This window comes from Syngnathus typhle, linkage group LG21 (assembly GCF_033458585.1).
Source record: "Syngnathus typhle isolate RoL2023-S1 ecotype Sweden linkage group LG21, RoL_Styp_1.0, whole genome shotgun sequence".
NCBI lineage: Eukaryota > Metazoa > Chordata > Actinopteri > Syngnathiformes > Syngnathidae > Syngnathus > Syngnathus typhle.
In genome coordinates, this window is record NC_083758.1 from 5,290,202 (window position 1) to 5,315,168 (window position 24,967).

General features: G+C 42.7%; 1 protein-coding gene and 1 pseudogene across 2 annotated transcripts; one reads left to right on the forward strand and one right to left on the reverse strand.

The window, feature by feature from the left end:
- Nucleotides 1-1,705: 1,705 nt before the first annotated feature.
- On the forward strand, nt 1,706-20,625 carry ptprz1b (protein tyrosine phosphatase receptor type Z1b). Of its 2 annotated transcripts, XM_061269201.1 has the most exons (32): nt 1,706-1,963; nt 7,968-8,036; nt 12,231-12,410; nt 12,880-13,031; nt 13,107-13,202; nt 13,260-13,326; nt 13,385-13,542; nt 13,872-14,019; nt 14,198-14,382; nt 14,444-14,570; nt 14,644-14,684; nt 14,744-15,205; nt 15,266-15,410; nt 15,472-15,645; nt 15,709-15,853; nt 15,928-16,019; nt 16,081-16,166; nt 16,682-16,702; nt 16,796-16,892; nt 17,116-17,198; nt 17,269-17,403; nt 17,464-17,595; nt 17,654-17,811; nt 17,883-18,018; nt 18,308-18,454; nt 18,513-18,606; nt 18,677-18,750; nt 18,836-18,964; nt 19,035-19,187; nt 19,252-19,394; nt 19,463-19,598; nt 19,673-20,625. In XM_061269201.1, exons 1-32 carry the CDS (start codon nt 1,906-1,908, stop codon nt 19,814-19,816), a joined length of 4,167 nt encoding a protein of 1,388 aa, XP_061125185.1. In that variant the 5' UTR covers nt 1,706-1,905; the 3' UTR covers nt 19,817-20,625. The 2 variants fall into 2 exon arrangements, with proteins under 2 accessions (XP_061125185.1, XP_061125186.1); XM_061269202.1 differs by lacking the exon at nt 16,682-16,702.
- Nucleotides 20,626-20,701: 76 nt separating this feature from the next.
- On the reverse strand, nt 20,702-24,548 carry LOC133145549 (HMG box-containing protein 1-like; annotated as a pseudogene).
- Nucleotides 24,549-24,967: the final 419 nt, after the last annotated feature.

A 24,967-nucleotide genomic window follows, 5' to 3' on the forward strand; every position in this document is an offset into this window, starting at 1 on the left:
AAAAGATCCCACATTTCAAAAGATAAGGAACAAATTGATTCTTAAATGGAGCCAGAGTGTCCCTGAAGGAAATTTTTTTTTTCCTTTTAATTAATACGAGCAGAGAGACTATCAATAAAGTGCTTACAGATAAATTTCCTCTAATCTCACAGGCGCTGATAAATGACAAAATAGGCATCCGGCAAATTACATCCGGCTTGACATTATTTTAGTCATTTGCACATACCAGACAGTCTGCTCACTCATCGTATAAGCACAGGGCCTCACATTTGCCATCAACATACACACATGAACACACACATAGCAAAGGCTAAACATCGACCGGTTAACTGTCAGGCATGCAACGGTGACCTCCAGTTGCAGGAAGCCAATATTACTGTCACCTCCGACTCGAGACTAAATGCCATGGCAACCACACACATGCCTACACGGCAATAGCATAACATGAGGACCGGCAGGTGTGTGTCTTCGCGTTTCCTGCAAAAATGTATTATCAAGAAAAAATTGGACTTGAACCTTTCAAGAACATCTCAAGGCTCCTCATGTTTATCTCTGTACGTTTGTATTGAAATGTAGCCATGTCGCTAATAAGCTAGCTCAAGTGACTCATTCTCAAGACCTGCAGAATGTATTCCGGAAGCGCGGGCATTTGAGAGGTTGTTATTCCGAACACTAGAACCTAAATGTTGGACCTACAAGTGGGACACAAAGGCTCTCCTGGCGGAATTGAAGGAGGATTATCTCTCTTAATTTATGCTAATGAATGCACACGGAATAACCAGAGCAGCTTGTTCTAGCAAGGCTCAAGGCCGTCTCTCGCATTCTCGCACACAATCGCTTAAAAGCTGCCTGTTGCATGTGAACCCGGTTCCCGGCTCGTTCTTTTTCCCAGCGCACACCCTCGGTGCTGTTCACTCGGGTCCTTCAGGCCAATGTTGTTGTCCAACCTTTGCCTAATCCTTTTACATCAACACACACTTTATTTCCGCTGCGGGAGAGTTTTGTCGTGTTCCGCTGCGCGGGGCTGCTCCAGTTCGATGGACCCCAGCCTTTCTTTTTTGGCAAATTATTCATCAAGGCATACTGTGATCAGCGGGGTCTCCATGATTCCAAGTTCCTTGAACGCACCCTTTTATGAAAAGTCCTCCAAAGAGACTTCTTTTTTTAGCGCTTAGCGGGAAATTCAGTCATCTGTAGATATGGCAACCATGACAACGTTAGATCCTGCAAAAAAAAAAAAAATCTATTATGACTTTAATGTTTGAGTATAGAATTTAAATTGAATACAGTATTTGTCGGTTCCTGTTTTCATAACATGTAACTGCGTGAGGTTTGAATGGGAAGTTTGCGCCCCCTTGTGGAGGCAAGATGCTAAAAATGATGTTAGGTGGGGTGTCGGGGGGGGGGGGGGGGGGGGCTTTGCACAAAGTGCCTTTCTTACTAGAAGCGCCCCTGGAGGCAATTCTGCAACAACAATAATTAACACCGTGATAAAAAAAAAAAAAAATCGGAAGCCTTATCTAATTTAATGTCCCGCAATTAATTTCATGATAGACGTGCAGTTTATGCAACAGGAGCTCCGCGTGCTTTCAGAGATGAAAGGCACTGATTGGATGTCAAGTACACGCACACACACACATCCAAATCCCTGGAGTCAGATCACCAAGACGCCCCTCATTCATTTTCATTAAGGCGGGTGGGTGGCGCTCACTTCATCCCCGTTTGCGTCCACATTCAGTCGGCCAGCCGAGCGAGCCAGACAGACAGCGCAGACCCGAAACGAACCGCGCCGAACCCGAGCGTCGATTAGCGGCGTCAACGCACACCGGCGCGATGACCTGCTAGCGCATCTTTTACGCACGTTTTTTCCCCAATTCGCGTGTCATTTTTCTCGCGGGGGGGACCATGGAGACAATCTGGGTCCACCAAGTACTCTCCCGGCTTTTGCTCCTCAGCCTTGTGGGTAAGAAAATCCGACCGGACACTCCTGTCAATAATTACGATGATAATAATGCGCATTTGTGTAGAAATGCATGAAACTTTTTTTTTTTTTAATGGCAAAGCATCTCCAATAACATTGCGTGGTGTGTTTTGTAATCGGCTGCAGACACACATGTTGAAGATGCTGCGGTGCATATGTGTGCTACATTCGTGCGCTTCGAGCACCACCAACTATTTTTCATGCGCGTGTTTAGCGTGCAAAGCGCGGAACTGATTCACAGCATTATTTTTTCTTAATTTGCTATCCGTCTGGAAATGGAAGCGTTCACTTAACACACTGAATTTAGCGTCCAATTAGGTTGTTCTCATTTCATTCTTGTTGTTATTGTTCCAAACCCTTAGAAGGCATAAATACAATTTCTTATTCTTATTCTTATTCTTATTCTTATTATTCTTATTCTTATTCTTATTCTTATTCTTATTCTTATTCTTATTCTTATTCTTATTCTTATTCTTATTCTTATTCTTATTCTTATTCTTATTGTTATTGTTATTGTTATTGTTATTGTTATTGTTATTGTTATTGTTATTCTTATTGTTATTGTTATTGTTATTCTTATTGTTATTCTTATTATTATTATTATTATTATTATTATCTGGGGTTACTTTGATTAACCTGTAATTCTCTACGTTTTTACAAATTCCCCAAATTCTTCCAAAAATGTTGCTTTATTATATGTTCCCTATGGGGGATGTGGAAAAAATGTCAAGAAAAAAAATCTGAAATTACATTGCTAATTATTTGGCATATTTCGGTGGGGGGGCAGTGCCCTCACAGCCCCCCTCTCTAGCTACGCCAATGTAAAAGCAGTAAAAACTCAACATTAATAATATACATTGTTTATAAATATGCTAGTTTTCTTGTTGGGGTTGTAGATAGTGACTGTTCCCTGCAGCGACATGACCACAGTGTTGTCCAACCATCTGTCTCCTAGTATGCCAAGTCAGCGCTCTAAAACAGTTTCTTCTATTACACATAGCGCAAGCACGCACATGTTCAAATGTTGTGACCTTATTTGTCCCTTGAGCTCCAAACACAGTCTGTCTCGCCTTCGGGGACTTTTGTTGTTGTCCGGCATTTGTTAGGAGTCGAAGGTCACTGATGTTGGATGACAAAGCCTTGTTCAGTGGAGTGTGTTGCTAAATCAACTTTTCATCACTTGTGGTGTCAAATGACAAATTAATCTGAGTTAAAGGCATTTTTATTGTGATTGAAGACGACGTCGGTGCGCAGACTCCCTCTAGTGGCGCGCTGAAGAATCACAGCTCAGTTGTATTTAACTTTGAAAATCCCTGTAAAGTGAAAATATATTTCCAGATTTTTTTTACTCCAAACCAATCCGTTTTCGGAATTTGCCGTCTCACCCTCACTGAACGGGCTATTGATGGCTCGCCAGTGCGTGACAATTGGTGTGATGGACTCTCACGAAATCGATCATTTCGCAGCTCTGCCCGCAACTATGTGCGTGTACCTCCCGATTATCCAAATGAGATCAAAACAAATATCTAATCGAGTCTACGAGAACATGCCACCGTGTTGTGCACCGCATGCTAATCTGATCATATGTTGTCCTTGTGAGATACCATCTGGCCCGCTTCCCTCGGACTGTGCGAGGCATCCGGCAGCATTATGGGATGCCTAATCGTAATTGCCTTAAAAAAAAGAACTGGCACACTCACTAAGTGTAAGCATGAATAATATATCGAGCGTGCCGATGACATGAATTATTATTTGGATGAAATGTGTGTCATTTATTTACATGACATCGGATTGTGTCAGTTAACTCGCAGATTATCGATTTGAGTATTGATTAACTAGTAGACAGGGTGTTGCTTTCAGATGATGAGTTGCTTTTTTTTTTTCCACCGAGACAAACCACAGATGTTCCAGTAAATAATTCATTTAGGTTCTGCTGGGATATTTTGCCTTCCCTACTTTCACCATCCCATTTTATTCCTAAATGTCTTTAATCCATTTACCAATTTTCTTATTCAAAGTATATTTCTCTACTTTTATATTGATGCTTCGCTAACAGCCAGCGACAAAGTCGGTTGCGCAACATTGGCCTATCGCAGTACTAATTTTCTCACTCAAATTGGATGCAAACGTGCAGTTTGAGTTTTAATTTGCCAACGCCGATTCATTTGGCGAGCTCGTGTTACATTTGACTTCTCTCTTCCAAGTTCTGTGGGAACCAGACGGCGTCATTGTTAATGTTGTCAAAAGTGAAGTCCATCCCAAAGCCAATCAATTGAATGAAATGTGATGTTTGGTAGCGAGGCTCATTTGGCAACTGTGACCAAATGCGAGTTGATGAACGCCCCTCCCCACTCTTAAAACATACTCGCATTCCGATAGTAATCCATGAGTAGAAGCTCAGAGAATGACAGTCTGGCCTTTTTCCAGTTCCCTCCCCCTTTGGCCCTGCTCCGAGTTCTCAAGTGCCCTCAACCGGGTGGTGGCCCTTCACAAGTGAACAGCAAGGGGTAAACATCCACTTTTAAAAAGCATTCCACCATCCCAGAAATGAACGCAAGAGAGTGTCGCAATCCAGTTTTTTTTTTTTTTTAAATCGAGGCTAAGCTTCTGGAAGCTGTGCTCTATTTTGGTTTTTTGGGGCTAGCAACAAATGAGGAACGAGAGAGGAGGAGGAGGGGGGGCTTAGATGACCCGAGGCTGAAAGACGGCGAGGAGGGGAGATTGTTACGTCTCCATGGCGATGGCGAGAGTCGGATCAGGAAGCTGACAGGAAGTCAGGGTGTTCCACGCGGCATGCTGGCCTTTTTGGTTGTCATGGAAACGCCATTCATTCCGACTTGATGGACAACATGATTCCTCAATGAATATTTTCCACTGGAAGACATAAAATGCTTTCAATGTTTGTAACAACTTCCCCATCATTTTTTTTTTTTTCTTTTTTATGGCGGTATTAGAATGCAAGGACGGATGCAGGATTACTAATCACGCACGCGCTCGCTGTATTTTCCCCACTTTGGGCCAAGCAGATGGGATTGGTGCATCTCACTGCTCAGACGAGGCAGGCAGATTAGTGAGGTGAATTAGAACACGCCGCCCGCATGCACATATATGTTCCCCGGCATCCGAACATATTTGCAGAGGTCATTTACAATTCGTTTCCAGATATTACTCGTCCCGCTCGCGTGGTTTGATTCTTCGCCGCAAGCTCCGAATTAGATAGTTTCACCTCTCGCGCTCACAAGCGATAAAAAAAAAAATCTTAGCTGCAGGGTAGGATGCAAGAAGGAAAGCTTATTCATCCTTTTACACCTGAACTCAACACCAGCCGGAGGTGAAAGCTTGTAATTGCATTTTTGTTGAGCTTTTGAGGCTACTGACAGAAGATTTTCTCTGCTTTTTATTATCCTACTGTGCCCGAGTCTCATCATAATAATGATATTCAGCTAACTGAAGTTTTGATTGTTTTTTTTTATGCAAATGTCATCAGCCCAAGGATTTGTAGATGTTATGCATAAACATAATCAGTGGGAAATAGCAAACTGGAAGAGGGGAAAAAAAAGTCTACACACCCCTGTTTGAATGCCATTTTCCTTTTTATAATTGACATTTTTCCAACTTTAATGTGACCTGCACAATGAATTTTTAAAAGCCACTGGTTGCATAATTGTGCACACCCGCTGATTAATTACGATGGGGCTATATCTCAATACATTGGTGGAGCTAGGGGGGGGCAGCTAGGGTACTGGCCTCCCTTGAAATATACTTGGAAATATGAATATTTTAGGTTTTTCTGCAGAATATTTTTTGTGGGGGGGTTGTCTTGTGAGAAATCGAGTCTAGTAGTTGTCCTATTTGGCCACGAATCTAAAGAATTAAAACCCAAAACGCTATCAAAACAACATCCACCTGTGGATTTATTAAACATTTCTGTGCACCGCCAATGTTGTCTTTGTCAAGAGCAGCTTTTTTTTTTTTTTTTTTAATATCCTCAGCATGAAGAAAAGGCTGAACTTTAAAAGCAACCCTCAAGGCGCTTCAACTCGACATAATTACGGAAAAAAAAAAAAAAAAAAAGCTTTCATCATGCGTGGTGTCAGAGTATTTATTTTAAACTCCCCCACTGCCTTTTATTAATCCCGCTGTAGTTCACAATGCACCAAGAGAGTGCAACATTGATTTTTCTTCATCTTTAGAAAGCATATTTAAAACGTTAAAAAAACAACATGTTGTACCCCATATGTCCGTTTATAACAGGGTGTTACATTTCACTCCCTTTTCGGACATGTACAGCTGTCCAACAGGGCCCCCAAACTCTCACGGTCACCACACACACACTCACACACAGATCCCAGTGATAAGCTTGTCTTCTTGGGTTTTAAATTGCAGCTTTTAATACCGCCCAGTCCTGGCGGAACAATGTACGGTTTGTTTAAAGCTCCACTGTCCTCCATTTAACATAACGTCTGATCCTATTAACTGCTTCCTTCTGTTGCTGGACTTGAGTGTGAGAACGATGAAGAGTAAAATGTCGGCAAATGAATCGGAAAAAAGTGTTTTGTTACCAATCTGTGGAATTTAATTTAAAAAGTCGCATCAGTAACTTTCGTGGCTGTTCAAAGTTGGTCTCAAGAGATGAGAATTGTCGCTACTCATCAAACATTTAATTACATTTCTGCCAAGGTACAATTAGCTGTGATCTGTTTTCCAGTTCTGTATTTTTGTCAATGTTTAAATAAGGCTAAATAGGATGACTTGGTATTTGGGGGTTTTCTTTAATGGGACAAGTCTGGATCAGTTATAGAGGAGGCCGACGGACAATTCCCTTCATTGGAAGGATTTTGGTCTAAATCAGCTCGCGGGAGTCGGCTAATCCAGCGCTCTTCTGCTCGTTCCATTTCTGCTGAGACAGGCTCTGTGATCCCAAAATGATCAACAATCCTGCTTGCGGCATCTTCGCTCAGCTTGAGCTCACGGGAATCCAGACGGATTTTCGACCACGTTGTAATTAGAGGAAAGCGGACTGATTCGGCTCATTTGTGCTTTTATACAAATTAGTTTTCAACATAACATGTTTGTAGATTGTAGTCCACTTCAGATTTGCCGACATTTTTTAAAAAAATGATCTCACCCGTGATAAGCTTAATATTGTTAAATGTGGTGTCCCGCAGGGATCAATACTAGGATCTTTAGTGTTTTGATTTAGTAGTAAAAAACTCCGATTTTATGTGTTTCCAAACTCTAAACCATCAAATTCAGACTTTGTCGAGTAGGAATAACTGCGAGGTAAGTGAATGAGGGCATAATAAAAAGGGAGAAGAAAAGAAGTCGCCGCCGCAGGCCTGTAGCATCGCTAATTGCCTCATTAACATCCCACAGCCGCGTTTCATGTAATGTATTCTTTGCTGCACACACACACTATCGAGGCCAATTATTACCTGTTGTTTTATTTTAACCTCTAATGGAGTCGTAATTTTAAGCCCTAATATGTAATGCCTCTATATGCAATGCGCATATATTGTTAGATATTAAAACAAGCTACAAAGTGAAGAGTTTGTGTTCAATGTTTATCTTTTTTTCAGGCTGTTGTGGTAAACAACAGGATTATGCTGAATTCATGTTGTGGATATGACAGTAGTTGCCTTTGACCTAAATTTGACTCTGCTGAGTGTTTGGAGGTTGGAAAAGGAAGAAAACAACAATGTTTTATTCACCTTGTTTTTGATTTATTCATGTTCTGCGCAATCTGTAATCTTATTTTTTGCTATTCTCATCACGGTGACTTTTCCTTTCCCCTTTAGTTGTTTTCATGCCATGACTCATCTAATTTGCTTACTTCTTCATGCTCTACCCTTCAATGACATAATTAAATGGCCCCGAGTATTTTCGCGGATGCATCACAGTGTGTGACAACTGAATTCAAAATGTAGCTCAAGCTTTTCCACAATATGTATTTGGAAACCAATTGTCGTATTTGTTTCCTCCGCAGTCGCCATGGTGGAACCGTTGGTCCGCAACTTGAAGAAATTCCCAGAAGATATTGACTGGTCGTACACAGGTATGTACCACTTGCAATATTTGACGGACTATTAGGCGCACCATATTATTAGGCACAATATAATCTATTTTAAAAATTATAATATAAAATAAATATGATTAAAAATGATCAATTATTATATTTATATTGTGTAGAGAGTATCACTTTTATTTGATCAATTTAGCACTATTATGCTAGCTTCAGCTAGCTACACAAGAGTTGAAGCGTAAAACCTTGCTAGCCAAGCATCTGTGTTATGACTTTGGCTAATGCTAACATCTAAATATGAATGTTAAAATAAACCGTAATGATATTGGAACATTGGAAACGTCAGAACTAGCTCGCCCTGTTCCTGACAAGCAAATGAACAAACTTAAGGATGATCCGTGCCAACGTTGCGGAAAAAAAACCAACACACTGACAAGCCCAGCGTATGTCAGTCTCAGATCAGTTGATCTGTTGGAATTACCGTATCAGTCGACATCTCCCATAAGAGAGCCTTGATCTGCCTCGGGCCATATGCTCACATGACTAACTCAGCATGGAACCCCTGCTGCGCTTAAGCTAGCCAGAAACAAGAGTGGTCAGAGGCAGACGAATAATAGTCGGAGAGGAGATTATAGCCTCTTACTGGGAAAGGCCATCCGGGTCCGAAGGGGTCATCACTGGGCTAATGGAGGGCTATTAATCATATTAACCTCTCGTGGATTTCCAGCGATATATATATATTTTTTCATCATCCACTTTCATATTTATCAGTTAAATTTCATCATTGGAAATAACTACAAGGACAACCCAGTGCAGAAAATATGTCCAACTTGTCCGAAAAACACGATTCTCGTTGGCAGTCTCTCTCCATTTGTCAAAGAGTGCCTCCTCTTCTTTACTTACGTTCTTATTTTTCCTTTCTTGATTGTTTATCACGCTACACTCGTCTCTGATGCTCATCATCACACAGGAAAGGCGAGCTGGTGCCAATTTGTGTTGCTTCACTGTAACCAGAGACACTCTTGCCATATGCATGAGAGAGTGTGTGTGTGTGTTCTGGTCACAATCGGGTCTTTCTGAGCAGCTCTGTTCCCTCGCCCTGTTCTGTTCACTGAGCCGTGAGTAAAACCATTAACATGTGAAAGAAGCGCACTTCATTGTGAGGCAGCTTCTTTTTTTGGAATGGTTGGGAGAGAGCTTCACGAATAAATGAAAGGAAATATGTGGAAAAGGACGGCGGAGAGTAAATGTCTTTTTGGAAAGTCATACAATCGTTTAGTCTGGGTCGTTATTGAGAGTCTTAGCTGCAATAATATATTAGCATTCCTTAGATTCAACTTAATTGGAATTTCCGGGAAGCCATGAGTTTTTGAACAAACTTCCTTCATCATGATGGTCCCTGGTGGCCCTGGGATCCTTCTGCCTGGAGGACCACCCCCCCGGGGGTCCCATCTGTTTGCATGCAAGTATGCACTGATTATCCACAGCAAGGCATTTTCTCCATTCTAAAATCCTCCCAAAATAATTTTGTATTGATTCCGCCTCTGCGCGTTGCCCCCACAAAAGTATTTGCAAGGATGCAAGCCAATTTGGGTCAGATCTGCTTAACGTAGTGAAAACAGTTTTTCCCTGGTATGACTATTGATGCGATGTGATGTACTGACCTCAGACCAGCGTTCGCAGCTGGAGCTTCCAGTGCTCCACTTTGCTCTGTTAATTTGTGTCTAAATACAAGCTGCCAAAACTGTTTGAAATCTGCTCCGGTTTCGGCAATGATGCTCTTTTATCGTGCCGGCGTAAATCCATCTGCTTGGCCTTCTTCTTTAAAGCCACACACACTCAAAGTCAAAGGTCAATGTTGTTTCCTTCTGTCATCATTTTAAGGGCTTTCCTGTTTTGGTGATCGTAGATCCCACCTTGAATATTTGAACCGAAAAAAGCCCGCCAGCTGTTTTGGCGGCTCGCTCCGTGTTTTCCTGCACGCACACGTTCGCAGCTCCCGACCGCTCGCCCACTCGCCAAATTCTTGAGGCTGGGCCTTTCTTCTGCTCCAGTTGTTAAATATTCTGGTGAGGCTGCTCCTGGAGCTTTGTTTCAGACATGGGTTAATGATGAGGAGGTGTGCATGTACACGGGCCACTTCCTTGTCTCCTCATGCAGCTTTTATTTATACAAAATGAAATGGAATGACTGCGGCTTCACTTCGGTTTAATATTAGTCACCCGTTAAATTAAGGAAACTGAATTACTAATGAAGTAACAGAAAAAAAACGGATTGAATCAGACTGTGAATTAAAGATGAAAATTTGACAACTCGTACTCAAAGCGGTACTAGCGGTTTAGCTAGTAGCTAATAGAGTTAGCTTAATGAACCATACTAAAATTCATACAGGCAATCCACTGCCTGATCGTGTCGTGTTCTTCTTTTTTTTTTTTTTGCCATCTTGGGAGTTTGACATGTTTTTATGTCTAGACGAAGCGGAGAAGAAACACTTGCTATGGCTTGCCGTCTGCGTGGGTGTGCCACTTTCATCTTGTCAGCTTTAGGCTCAATCTTTTATGTCAAACAATGTGAATGTCTCGCCCGAGAAGAGGCACTTGAATTTATTTACATGAGGAAATAGCAGACAAAGAAATACTACAATAGGCGCGGTGAAGACGTGCTAGCGAAGCTCTTTTGCTAGCAAGCTAAAAATACAACTTATTTTTTTCTGCTCCCAAACGTCTCTCATGAATGTATTTATTTGAATAATGAAAGAAAAATGTTCCATGCTAATTTTCAAAATTCGATTCTGTCTAATAATCATAATCAAATTCTATTTTAATCAGAACTGAAGCTACATGCCAAATTATTTAAATGAAAGGCGATTCAAAAGAGGAAACCGGCAAACGTGAAACGAGGCTAAACTCCCTGTGATCTTTTTTTTCCCCTGTGATTCTATAATTCATATTCAAAACATTTTAGCGGCGGGTTAACCAGCTTCAACAGCGACGATCCGGCTTTTAATATTTGATACATTTTCGGCTATTTTTTGCTAGCGCTGAGGCAAACAGAAGCAGACAGTCTCCCCCCTCTGAAAAACTTAAGCCTTACATTATTCAACTTCATAATCTTACATGTATTTTTGAATGGCTCTCTGGCTCAGCAGGGCAGAACCTATTCACAGAGGGTGAAATTAGCACTTCTTTTTTTTACCGAGTCTGCCTTCTAAGGGAGCTTAATTGCTTTAAGCAGAAGGCGAGAAAGTGCATTTCAATATGTCATTGTCTATCATTAAGCATGAAAACGCTTCTTTGGGCATTCAGGAAACCAAATAAACAACATAAAAGTACCACTAGTATCACTCCTAGTTGAGCTAAATATGATTCAGAGAGAATAACATATTACAGAATAAAATACAAAATAAAACTTCTAAATTGAGGAGACGTGTCTAACCTTTAGGACAATGTAGTATTGCTCCAAATGTTCGTTTAAATTCCTTTAGAAGTCTGTTTTCACGTGTTCGGGAATTAGCATGTTTCCGCTAAGTCGTTAGCCTGCCCAGTACTTCTTGTTGGTGATCGTACTTCACGGATTTCACTTATCGCGGGTGGTTTTTGGAACCAATTATCCGAGAGGGATTACTGTCGTTTTCTTTAGATTTGCGTTAAGAATGTCCATTTAGCTTCACGCTAATAACAATGCAAAACTCCATAGACATGCTCATGAATAGCATCGAATGGCGGTGGTTCATCAAAATGGTAACTATTTTCGTGAAAGCAATTCTGAATTGTAGAGCTTGTGTCTCAAAGGTCATTTCGGTTTGCGTGTGTTTTCGTCAGACTTCAATTTCACAGGGATTGCACTCCACTTCGTCCTCCGCCACAGTTTTTCCCGCTCATTGCTTTCCTTTATGCTTCACGGAGCCTCATCCTCTTTATTTCTTCGCTTAATACGGCAGAGTGAGCAGAAAAGATGAGGAGGAGCACCGGAAGGTCCACTTGAAATGCATGGAAGGGGATTGGTCTCATCAAAAGTTGTCATTGCTAACTGTGGATTTATGCTAACGAGCTCCGTATTCCCCGTTGCGGTTCTGATGCAAGCTTCTCGAGATGTTACTTTACCTCCCACACTTCTATTAGTCTGACAGCAGTTCTTTAGATTTCAAATCTGGTGGATTTGGTTTTTGTGGTTGAAATATGAAATGTGTTGATCAGTTTGCTCGGATTAACATCACATGCTAAACAGGTACCCTGAACCAGCGCAACTGGGGTAAGAAGTACCCGACGTGTAACAGCGCCAGACAATCGCCCGTGGACATCGACGAGACCTTCACCCAAGTCCGACTTCAATACCAGAACCTTCGACTGGAGGGTTGGGACAGACTCATGGCGGAATCCACCACCATCCACAACAACGGCAAAACAGGTTTGATGATCTTCTTCAGTTGCTGATTTTAAAAATAAATAAAGAAAGTCATTGATGGGGAGGCAGCCAGAGGCACAACACTTCACAGCCAGATCAATGTCAAGAGGCAGAGATGAAGCCGAGCATAAGAAAAGAGTCAATAAAAAGCCGGAGGGGAGAATGTATAGACGAGAAATAGCAAAAACCGAAACGACGGGAGTATAACGACCGATGTCTCGCCTAATAAACACACCAATCCCGTCGGAGCAATCTCATTAGTCGCTTATCTATACATTCAAATGAATCTCTCCATCTCTTAAAGGCCAAAGAGGAAATTAGATATCAGGGCAGGTAGCCATGCAGAGCCACTAAGAGGTGATGAGGAATAATGGATGAGCTGTACTGTTAACTCCATTTCATATCCTGTTATGTCCTTGAGGAGCTACTTGGAATTGATTAGTCTTTGTTGGAAATGTGTGTTTTTTTTTAGTGGCTATTAATGTGGATGGCGATTTTTATACAAGCGGAGGCGGGTTGAGCTCCAGGTTCCGCGTGAGTACCGTCACCTTCCACTGGGGGCGCTGTAATGCGACTTCCGATGGATCCGAGCACAGCCTCAATGGGATGAAATACCCTCTTGAGGTATTTCAAAACAAACTAAAATATTTACACTTGTGCTAGCTTCGGGCTAACCCGCTGATTTTTTTATTTCCCCAGATGCAAATCTACGCTTACGATCCGAATGCTTTCCGAAGTTTGGAAGAGGCCATCAGGGAGGGTGGAAGGATTGCGGCATTAGCTGTGCTCTTTGAGGTAAGTCAACAAATCAGTCCTGAAGTAATAATTTACTGAAGAAGTCCCTGTCTGCAGATCAGCTTGGACGACAACGTAAACCTCAATCCCGTCATCGACGCTGTCAACACTGTTAGTCGATTTGGTGAGTCCCCTTCAAAAATATTTTACGTGCTTCCTATTCTGACTGTTTTTGTGTGCAGGTAAGAGCGGCTCAATGGAAGCCTTGACCCTTCAATCCTTGCTTCCAAACAACACCGCCAAATATTACATCTACAACGGCTCGCTGACTTCCCCTCCTTGCTCGGAAACGGTCGAGTGGGTCGTCTTCAAACACCCGGCGGAAATATCGGAAACGCAGGTGAGTCGCCGCGCCGGTCGTTTGTTTCCGGCCATGTGTTAGCGTGCATTTGCATGATGGAAATGAGAGTGACAAGGTGTGACACGGGCACATAGGCACTTACTAAAAATAGAACAACGCTCGCCCATCCGGCTGGCACTAACGCAATCCTCTTACACGTAGTGTTTACTTTGGCATCAAAACAAGAGACATACCGTATTTTCCGCACTATAAGGCGCACCTAAAAACCTCCAGTTTTCCCAAAAGCCGACAGTGCGCCTTATAATCGGGTGCGCCTTATAGTGCGGAAAATACGGTATTTGGTTTTGTGCACCCCCCCCCCCATGTAGTTGGAAGCGTTCTGCGAGGTGATGACGGTGGAGCAGGCGGGCTACGTGATGCTAACCGATTACCTGCAAAATAACTTCAGAGAACAACAGCAGTTCATGGGACAGGTGTTTGCCTCGTACACGGGAGTTGAGGACGTGCCCACGCCTAGTAAGTCACGACGGATGCCATTTTCAAGGCTTTGAAAAATATGGAGGTGGGGGGTTAAAAGGCAAAGTGCTGACCGACCTCCAAGGTCAGCAATTCGCTATCCTCTCCATCTGCATAAATTTCAAACTCTGAAATATAAAGTAGCTCCCCCTCGCAATTTATTCCACTTCAACTCTAGCCTGCAGTTCGGCGCCAGAAAACGTCCAAGCTGACGCTCAGAACGAAACGACCATCGTGGTGACGTGGGAGCGTCCGCGTGTCGTTTATGACACGACGATCGACTGGTACACCGTCACCTATGAGCGACTGCAAGGTCCGAACCAAAGAAAGCAGGAGTACAGAACTGACGGGGATCAGGACGTGGTACGTCTCACATATGTCACAAATGTCGACAATTGGATTTTTAATTTTGGATTTTTTGCAGGGAGCCATCATCTCCAGCCTGCTAAGCAACAGCAGCTACGTCGTTCAAGTGGTGGCTGTTTGCACCAACGGCCTCCGAGGAAGATGGAGCGACCAAATTATAGTCGACATGCCGTTAGAAGATCCCGGTACGAACACGCCAGGATCACATCTTTCAATTTCCAACAACATATTCATATTTTGAAATAAATCCCTCTCTAGAGAATGAAGCATTTCCCGATGACTCGAAAAACACCAAAGAGGTAAGAAAGCGTCTTTAACGCAAAATGATTATTTGTTAAAATACAATTTTCATTCTTAGATGTCACCTAACGTCAAATGGCAGAAGCCGGAGAATCCCGATCCTCTGGATTTGACTCCAGTCGATCACAGTCCGGTGGAGGAGATCCCAGCAGAGCAGACTAGAGTTTACCAAAACCAACCCACACATCACCCCCAAACAACACAGAACCCGCCGGACCAGGTCGCCGTTCAATCCACCCCAGAATTTCCTCTTCCCGAGCCGCCCGTACAGAAAACACGGCTCAACCCCGATGTCAAAAAGAAAAAGCCGAAAAGTGACGACGTGAGCAAAAACCACATTGAAGATGGGCGAAGAACTCGAACGCAACGGATATTTACCCACGGCGGCTTAGACGGCAACGGCGCAATCTGGGTAACTAGCATAACCCAGCAACCGGGCTTCCTCTTTCCCGTTTCGGCGCCTAGCACGCTACCTAGCGTCCGCCAACAAATCACTCAAGACTCTTCCTTGCCACGTCAGGTAATATCCAAACTCCTCACAGCAAACTCCTCAAAAACTGAAAATCTCTTTCCGTTCCAGACTCAAGATCTCAGCCCAACGGATCCAAATAAGTCAAACTCCTCTGTGAAGAACATTCAAACCGCCGAGGTTTTCTACGAAGACCCAATCAACAGCACATCCAAAATGGCCGCCTCTTCGCTAGGATCTACTTTTACATCACAAGGTTAGCCTAAAAAAAAAAAGGGCTTTAATAGGACCTCCCAATTGACATTTTATCTCTCAAGGAACCACCGAATCCGATTCACCCGTCAACAAACCCCCAGAAGCAAGCACCTCATTTTGGATCTCCGAGAAGACGACGACTGGAAGCAACACTCTCGCCGATACCGTCTACAAATCCTTCACTTCCTCTTCTCTCCTCAGGGTTCTCATGCATACCACCCAGCCCATGTTTAATGGTAAGACCTCAAGACCACCTCTCTGAACTTCACGTTCCAAAGGTTTGTCTTTTCTTACGTCAGAGGGAAGCAACAGCAGTCACGAATCTCACGTGGGGTTGGTCGGGAGTGTGGAGCGGGAAAAGAGGACCATCATTCCTTTGGCTGTTGTCTCCACTCTCACCATTTTGTGTTTGTTGCTTCTGGTGGGCATTCTGGTCTATTGGAGGTAAAAAAAATAAAAATAACACAAAGTTGACATCACACAAACGGTGACAAACCGTTTTTTTGGTCACGTGACAGAAACTGTTTCCAGTCGGCTAACTTCTACCCCGACGACGGCACGTCGCCGAAGGTCATCTCGGCCCCGTCCACCCCTCTGCTGCTCGCCACGGGTAACCATCACTCCCTCCTAAAATCGCCGTTCTGATTTCAAACGGAAATCTTGTGTGCCAGACGGTCACGAGCCGTTGACGGTGAAGCAATTTGTGAAGAACGTCATGGAGCTCCACAACACCAACACCTTCTCCAAGGAGTTTGAGGTGTGTGTTGTAATATGTGTGTGTGTGGGGTGGGGGGGCAATTAGAATCAGACCATCCGTCATAGCTTTTTAATAACACACTTCCATATCCGCTAACATCATGCTGTTAAGAAAAAAAGCTTTTAGCTAGCTATTAGCATCGTTACAATTCAAATAAAAAAAAACAAATATTGTCTTTTTGGATTGGTGTCAAAACGGGGTGCATCTGCATGGCATCAGTCCCCCTCTGTTTCCTAGCATGAACTTCCAGCGTAACACACAGAAAGGACATTGGCGAAATTTTGATTTTGGGCCCCTTAGTAACGGAAAATTTGCAGAGTCGGGATGTATATAACGGCTTGCGCTCAACCTCTCTGTGTGCATATGACCCCCTTTGTACCTGGACCTGCACTGACTCCCTGTCTGCCTGTGTGTCACCCCCCTCCTCCTCCCCCCCCCCCCCCCCCCCCCCTCGACTCTCCTCTCATCACCGCCATCGTTGTGCTTTCCGCATCCTCACTTCCACCCTGCATTAGATTGTGAAAGAATCCTACGAGGTAAGAGCCTTTTCAAGTTTTTGGGAAACGACACTGGCAATGAAAATAAAATAAAGATGACACAGAAATTGTTTTTTGTGTGTTGTCCTCTAGGAGGTGCAAGCGTGCACAGTGGACATGGGCATCACGGCCGATAGCTCCAGCCAACCCGAGAACAAAGCCAAAAACAGATACATCAACATTCTGGCCTGTACGTCTCCATACAGCATTGCAGTGATCCCTCGCTACTTCGCGTTTCGTTTCTCGCGGCTTCACTACATTTTTCCAAATTAAAAATCTATTTAAAAGTCAAAATGGTGATTTCACTTATCGCGGGTGGTTTTTGGAACCAATTCCCCGCGATAAACGAGGGATTACTGCACTTTAATTCACCAAAATATGACGTAACATCTCAAAATATTCCTCCATCACAGATGACCATAGCAGAGTGAAGCTAACTAACAGTTTGGACAAAGACGGGAAATGCGAGGACTACATCAACGCAAACTTTGTCGACGTGAGGTTTTTGTATTTCAAAATATATTTCGCACATATTTAAAAGATTCAGTTAACGCTTTCGTCCGCAGGGTTACGAACGTACCCGGGCCTACATCGCAGCCCAGGGTCCTCTCCGAGCGGGCAGGGAAGACTTCTGGAGGATGATCTGGCAGCAGAACATCGGCATCATCGTCATGATCACCAACCTGAAGGAGAAAGGACGGGTGAGAACGTCATCGGCTTTTCTCATTAGGTCACCTGCTCACTCGTATCGTTCCTTATAGACCAAGTGCGATCAATACTGGCCAGAAGATGGTCAGGAAGAATACGGTTCATACCAAGTGACTTTGAAGAGCAGCAAGACCCTCGCTTACTACACACTTCGGACATTGATCGTCAGAGAAACGGCAAATAAGGTAACGTTCTCCTGATCCTTCTCAACCTCAAAGTCCACCAACATCTCTGATCCTCCAGGCGTCGCAGAGGAAAGTCGAACACACAGTCCAGCATTACCACTACACCCAGTGGCCAGACATGGGAGTACCAGAATACACTCTACCTGTCCTGTCCTTCATCAGAACTTCCTCTCAGGCCAGAACTCAGGATATGGGACCCGTTTTGGTCCACTGCAGGTATCCTGTTTGTATTTACGTGTGTGTTTACATCGTTAAACTGGCGAGTATTTTTTGTGTGTATGTCACAGTGCTGGCGTAGGGAGAACGGGGACTTATATTGTCATAGATAGCATGCTGCAGCAGATCGAGGATCAAGGGACGGTGAATGTTCTCGGGTTCTTGAAACATGTGCGGACTCAGAGGAACTTCCTGGTTCAAACGGAGGTAAACAAACACACAACGGAGAGAACTGTCTTGAGATACTCGCCATCTAAGTGGATTTAAACCAACTAGCTTAGTGCTAACAAACAATGCAAAACGCCATAGACAAGCTAACGATTAGCAGCTATGTGATGCTGTTCCAATTATTTATTTATTTGAACCTTTTTGACCTAAAACCCATTTAAAAAAAAAACTAATAATTACATATTCCCGAAGCAAATAGGATGGAAATTTTTGTTGTGAGATTGAAACTGAAATTATTTTGCTATGATATTGTCGGTCTTGCCTCCAGGAGCAGTACGTGTTCATCCACGACGTTTTAGTAGAGGCCATATTGAGCCGCCACACCTCCGTCACCTGCGACCATCTCCACTCGTACGTTTCCGGCCTGCTCACACCTGGAGCGTCCGGGCGGACACGCATGGACAAGCAATTCAAGGTACATATCGTATAAATTTAATTTCGGTTCGATCGGATCATGACGACGATTGTTTCAGTTGATCAGTCAGCGGCAAGCCAAACACGCCGACTATAGCACGGCTCTGCGAGACGGCAACGCTATGAGGAACCGAGCCAGAGCCCTGATGCCGGGTTAGTCTCGTCCTCATATCAACCACCCCGAAATACTCTGAAGTCACGATGAAAGGTCTTGTGTTTCCAGTGGAGCGATCAAGAGTTTGTCTCACCGCCACAGAAGGAAACTCCTCAGGCTACATCAACGCCTCCTACGTTCTGGTACAACAACTTCAAACGCTTTCAAGTTAAGACATCGGTCACGGATTGGAATTTTTTTCTGAAGCTGCTGTGCTTTGAATCGCAGGGCCATCGTCACAATAAAGAATTCATTGTGAGTCAGACACCGCTCAGCAGCACCGTGGAGGATTTCTGGAGAATGATCTGGGAGCACAACACACGCGTGGTGGTCCAGCTGTCCGACCCACATTGTCAGGTTAGGGGAAAATTTAAAAGATTTACATCTTCAAATTTATGTTGATACACACACGCATGTCTATGCGCAGAGTGGGGACCGGGACCTGTGTGTGTATCGGCCTGGTGAAGAGCAAATAATGAACTTTGAGGGATTCACTGTGACGCAATCAATGGAGAGCCACGCGTGTCTGTCTAATGACGACAAAGTGCTTGTGCAAGATGTCACGTTAGAATCCACGCAGGTTTGAAGGTCACATTTATTTGCACTAATCGGACCCAAATTTATAGGACACTTTTCTTTTCTAGAACGATTACACTCTAGATGTGCGTCTCTACAGCGCCCCCTGCTGGCCCAACCCTGACAGCCCCATTCGAAATTGCTTTGAATTCATCAACATAGTGAACGAGCACAGCAGACGTGCACCAGGGCCGACAGTTGTACACGACCCGTGAGTACCACATGACTCTAATTTTATTTCCTGATTCTAATTCACTTCTTTGACTTTTTTTTTTGTAGACTGGGAGGTGTTACCTCTGGTCTTTTTTGTGCCCTCGCCACATTGTCCAACCAGCTTCAGGACGAAGGACAAGTCGACGTCTACCAGGTGGCGAGGATGACCAACCTCATGAGGCCGGGAGTGTTTAATGATATAGTAAGTGCTCCGACACACACGTAATAATCCACAATAATGACGACCCCCCCCACACACACACACACACCCAACAGGAGCAGTATCAGTATTTGTACCGGGCCGTGCTGAGTCTGGTGAGCAGCCAGGAGGACCAACGAGCCCTCCAGAGTTCAGAAACCAACGGATCAGTACTGCTGGGGAATAACAACATTGCCGAAAGCCTTGAGTCACTCATGTAGATGACACACACACTCACACACACATGCGATAACAGAACAAATCAGTAGTAGTGGGAAAATGAAGCTTCATGAACCAGTTGTTGTATTCTTTGGCTCCTCTAGATGGCAATGTTGGTTTGAGGGTTTTAAGAAATGGCAAGTCGGCGGGCTTTCAGTTCTTCGGTGCCATCTAGAGGTCAAAGTAAACACAACAGATTCATGAATCATCTTGAAGCTTCGTTTGCCCATCATTACAAATCAGTGTTAAAGCGTCCAAGTGTCCAAAAGCCGTGAGCAATTTTTACACGCTTAAAAGTCTTCATTCTGTGAAGCCAAATTCACTCTTTTTTTTTTTTTTGCTAACGCGACTGTTTGACTAAACCAAAATGATGGCTTTGTGATCGACGTCTTTTTACTAAAGGTTACTGTCTCGTTTGCACTTGTTAAGTCTAAAATCAAAAAGTTAGACATTCCGTCCAAATTCCGTCGTCAGTGTTGAACAATTTTTGTCAGTATTTTGTCCCCCAATCAGACACGATCAGTCTATAACAGTGAAACCTTTTGTTGTGTAAATATCCCTTAAATACCAAAAGGCCAAATTACTGTATGTTTTTATGTATATTTTCTATGACATTTTTCTAGTCATTTACACATATTGTATAACTACGTGGATTCTATTTGATAATTCCACGTACAGATCATAGATTTAACTCATTGTTAACGCTTTTTTATCGTTGCGGTAATTCTAGCAAGTTAACACATTTATCTGCAACCACAAATGTGTGCGGTATTGTAAATAGCAAAAGATTGAATAAAAGACTTGAATATGACTTTTGGGAAAAATCCAAGTCTCTTATTTTACACAAATAATCCAAGTCTGCTCGTTGCAATCCATTTAAAGACAAATAAAGCTTTAAAGTGTTTTATTGTTTTTCAAACTTTATATTGCATTGTCAACAAATGGCAGAACAAAGCAGTAAATAATCCACAAACATAAAAGTTATGAAAAATATTTGTCATTATAATGTCGTAGTCACACATGATAAAGTGTATACAGTGCATCATAAATAAAAGTCGTAAATAATACAGACTGTGTAAAATAATGCGATATTTCTTTAACGCTGCACCTTCTTCGTTCTTACTTTTTATACTGAATCAATTAGAATGCACCGAAATAGACCCAAAAAATTCTAATTATGATGCCTCAACACATTTTTGTGTGATGATCTCAAAATATTTGATAAAAATATATTTGTATTATTCAATTATGGCACATACAGTACATTATATCGGCAACACATTTTTTTGAATGTTGACCTGATTATTGGTGAAATCTAAATTAAGTTGGCATGCACACCTTAATAACGAGTGTATACAATATTTACATAAGGTACATTAATAAGCAAGCTAAGTGTAAATTTACAATTTATGTTGCAGTTCAAATAAATTCACATAAACATTACAACATGCATTTATAACTGGGAGGGGACCTGCTTCAAGCTTATTGCAAGATAATAGTGTAGCCATCCCGATTTATTTTCCTTTTAATCCTCAGCTATCATAGCACCAATTAGAAGCCAGAAAAGTGAACAAAATGTCATCTCTTGATTTGATTTTTAAAATGTGGATGAGTCCCCCAAAAAAAGGTAAAACTCTCATGTCATCCTGTAGCATTGTTTTTTTTTTTTTTTACTTGTCGCCGGAAATCACCTGTTGACAAAAATAAGCATTTATTATTATCATGAAGAAATCATTTGGGAGATTTATGTGTGTCCTCACATAATCGCTGCGTTTGCGTTTCCAACAGTCCGGGTCGAGCCTCTTCTGCTCATCGGCGAGAGCTTTGGCCTGTAAGGTAAACACCCGGCGTTCTTCGGTCCGCATTTTCTTCCAGCGCTCGCCGAGTAGCACGCTGATGGCTCTGAAACGCACGCACGCGTTTAACACTCTTGCGCAATACCGCGGCGGCGGCGCGCACCAACCTGTTATCCTTGCCCGGGTGCATCTGCGTGTACTGCACCCTGAACTTCTTGGCGAACAGCATGAATGCATTCATTGGCCGCTTACACTTGGGTGTGACTTGGCTACTTCCTGGTTGGCGGACATTTTGGCTTTTGATTGGCTTGCGGTGAGGACAACGGGAGCGGCTGGGTGTGTCGGCGTCTGTTGGTTTTGAACAAGCTTTTTCTTCACTATTCTTTTTTTTGATAGTTGAGCGTTGTCAATGAAAAAATGCCAAACCTTGTAATGTGTCTCGGTGTGGGGAAAGGGCGCCCCCGCTGGACTGGGAGGCATATCGCCGTCGGGCCATGCTGCTCAGCAGGTAAACGGCGGAAGAGTCCAGTGGTGTGAAATCGTAACTGTGGAAAACGCACCAAAAAATGATCATCTCGGTCATACGTGCATGTTGTCATGGCACTTTGAAATACCTTTTAAATGTGTCAAAGACGAGCGAGTCATCTGTATGTTCGGCGTCTCTGTGACCCGGAGGAAGGCAAACGTCGCCTAGCTTCATTTCGTAGCCGGCTATCCCGTAGCGTACCACGGTCAAGCTCGGGTAGAATGACGACCAACCTGATTAAAAATAAATAAATAAATAAATAAATAAATAAATAAATAAATAAATAAATAAATAAATAAATAAATAAATAAATAAATAAATAAATAAATAAATAAATAAATAAATAAATAAATAAATAAATAAATAAATAAATAAATAAATGTTACAGGCGAGTCCTCTCTCGTACATCCTTGCTTGCTTACCTTTGTTTTTAACGTAGAACGGGTGGTCAAGTTCACAGCGTGCAGTTAACAAGCTGTGTCCAAAAGCGCCGGGGTCAAAGGTCAGCTGTAAGATGGCCTGACCAGACAAGACGTTTTCGGAGTGTGCCACAAGCTGCAAACCCTCACAGCCGTAACTCTGCAAAATGGTTTTCTTTTTAGTCCGCTGTGCAAATTGCTCATACTTGGATGTTTATGATTTATTTTTTTAATATAATACCGCCAAGGTGGACTGTTCCTCAACGTCAGACTGAAGGTCCTCAACTTTGCGCCACTCGACATTGGCGCCACTATGGAAACGTAGGTGAGTACCTACGCACACAAAACAGCTTCAGAGAAAATACAAATAAAAGTACCACATCATTTGAAATTTTTTTTTTCAAATTAAACGCATTGAAATATATGCAAGTGTACCTTTAAGAAAGCAATGCCAGGCAGTGGCAGGCCAGGAGACGCTCCAGGCCGTGTCTTCGTCATCAGACAGCGAGGATCTGGTGGACACGGCCGAGCTGCATTCGCTGCTCGTCTGTGCAAACATAAAAAAAAAAAACCATCATGCAACAAAGCGACTCTGAAGTGATTCCCTTGCTTCATCCATGGTGGCTTTGCTGTACCCTGCCTCTGCTGGAGCTCGGAAGGGGAGGCCGGGCGTACGAATGTAAATCACTTCGGGCAGTAGACGAACTGAAAATAACAAACCCAGATGTATTAGTGAAGTACTTTTGCTTATGTGCTTGATCTTAAATGTAGATGTGTGATCCTACCTGCTGTGGGGAGAATCCTGTAGCAGGGGGCTCTGAGGCCCGGTGGCAATGTGAGCAAGCTGGGTCAACCAGCGGGTGTCACCAGACCGCCCACGACACCCCGTGGCCGCCTCTATTTGATAAATCGCTGTCATCTCTTTCTCCTCTGGAGCCTCCTCCAGGCTTGGAAGATCAGCTGAAGAAAAAACAGAGGGATCTTTGTGTCTTTATGTCTTTTAAAGTCATTATTAGTGTTACTTACCATATTCTGTTAATTCCATATCACTCTTTGGGGTAGGTGAGGAGACATGTGATTGGTCCTGATCCACTTCTACAATCTCTTCTGTGAGTGGAAAAAAAAAATCGAGTGCTGATTTATAGATGTCTGACCGTTGCCACGGAGATGGCGAATACCTGTGCATTCGCAGTGGGGCTCGGTTTCCTTGAATTGTTTGAGGTTACCACTTGACAGGCCTTTGGGGATCACCACCTCCCACATCATCATGTCAACTGAAACAGTATGTGATTAGAAATGCAAATATCACACAGGAAAAAACACACTATTGCTAGTTTTTATTCTTTATTTTTCTTAACCCGTCTCCAAAACTGTTGCACAATATGGTTATCATGTGACGGGCTCTTGTTTATAAACTTCGAGAGCGTCCGCGCATGCGCGTAACGACCCATTCATTCAAGGCTGTGAATGACGGCAACAAATAACAAGTTGTAATAATGTTGTTATAACTAGTTATTCAGACGATGTGTTTTGAAAAGTCATATTTGGGAGACATAAGCACAAGAAGCAGTTTGATCGGTCACGACATTAAAGTGCGAATAAAAATGGGGATTTCCGTCGACGAACGCGAGAAAATGTCTATGAATTATATATATTCGTATGAAAAACGAGGTCTGTGTTGAGAAAAAGTGAATAAATATATTAAATACGTCGAGTGAGTTTAGGGAAAAGGCCCGTTTCAACAAAAACAACTAACGTCAACAATGAAGCTTTAAGAGCGACCGAGCTGCGGAGCTCGTATTTATGAAAAGGACAGGCCTCGTCATCTCGATCTTGTCTCGTATTTTTAAAGTTTAAAGCATACTCAGTACATTGGTGTGGTCGCTTGTCGAACTCGACGAATTAAAACGCGGAAAAGTTTTATTAAACTTTTTTCTTTACTCACCTAAACAGTGGCCTTGTACGGGAAAGTAGGTTGGTATAAACATAACATCCTCGTCGATCCTATTGGTCCAACCTGTTGTCAATCAAAAGCTAGCATCATCATCATTGGTCTGTTTATTTGCAGACGGCCCTGCATTTTTAAATCAAGATAAAAGATTTTAAAAAAAAAAGATTAAAAACGATGATAGAACGCCTTTATTGTCATTGAACAGAGCAAATAAAACTGTTTATTAATCAGTATCCAACTATTTGTTGATCTGATTGCAGTAATTCTAACTTTTTTTTTTGTTATTGGAACCAATCAATAAAATTGTTAGGTTGGAAGTTAATAAATAGGTTTGAGTTTTAATAAACCAATTTAGTTATACAAGAAGGTCTAGTCTGTGTTTGTTAAATTTAGTTTGATATATAAACTTGAAAAGAAAAAAAAAACCACTGAAGCTACTTAATTTGACCGCGAGATGGCAG

Bases quoted from the DNA above. Each gene is read 5' to 3' on its own strand.
- ptprz1b (XM_061269201.1), top strand. From the start codon at position 1,906: ATGGAGACAATCTGGGTCCACCAAGTACTCTCCCGGCTTTTGCTCCTC. The intron at 12,411-12,879 runs GTTTGATGATCT...GTTTTTTTTTAG, and splicing joins CCACAACAACGGCAAAACAG to TGGCTATTAATGTGGATGGC. The intron at 18,455-18,512 runs GTACATATCGTA...CGATTGTTTCAG, and splicing joins GCATGGACAAGCAATTCAAG to TTGATCAGTCAGCGGCAAGC.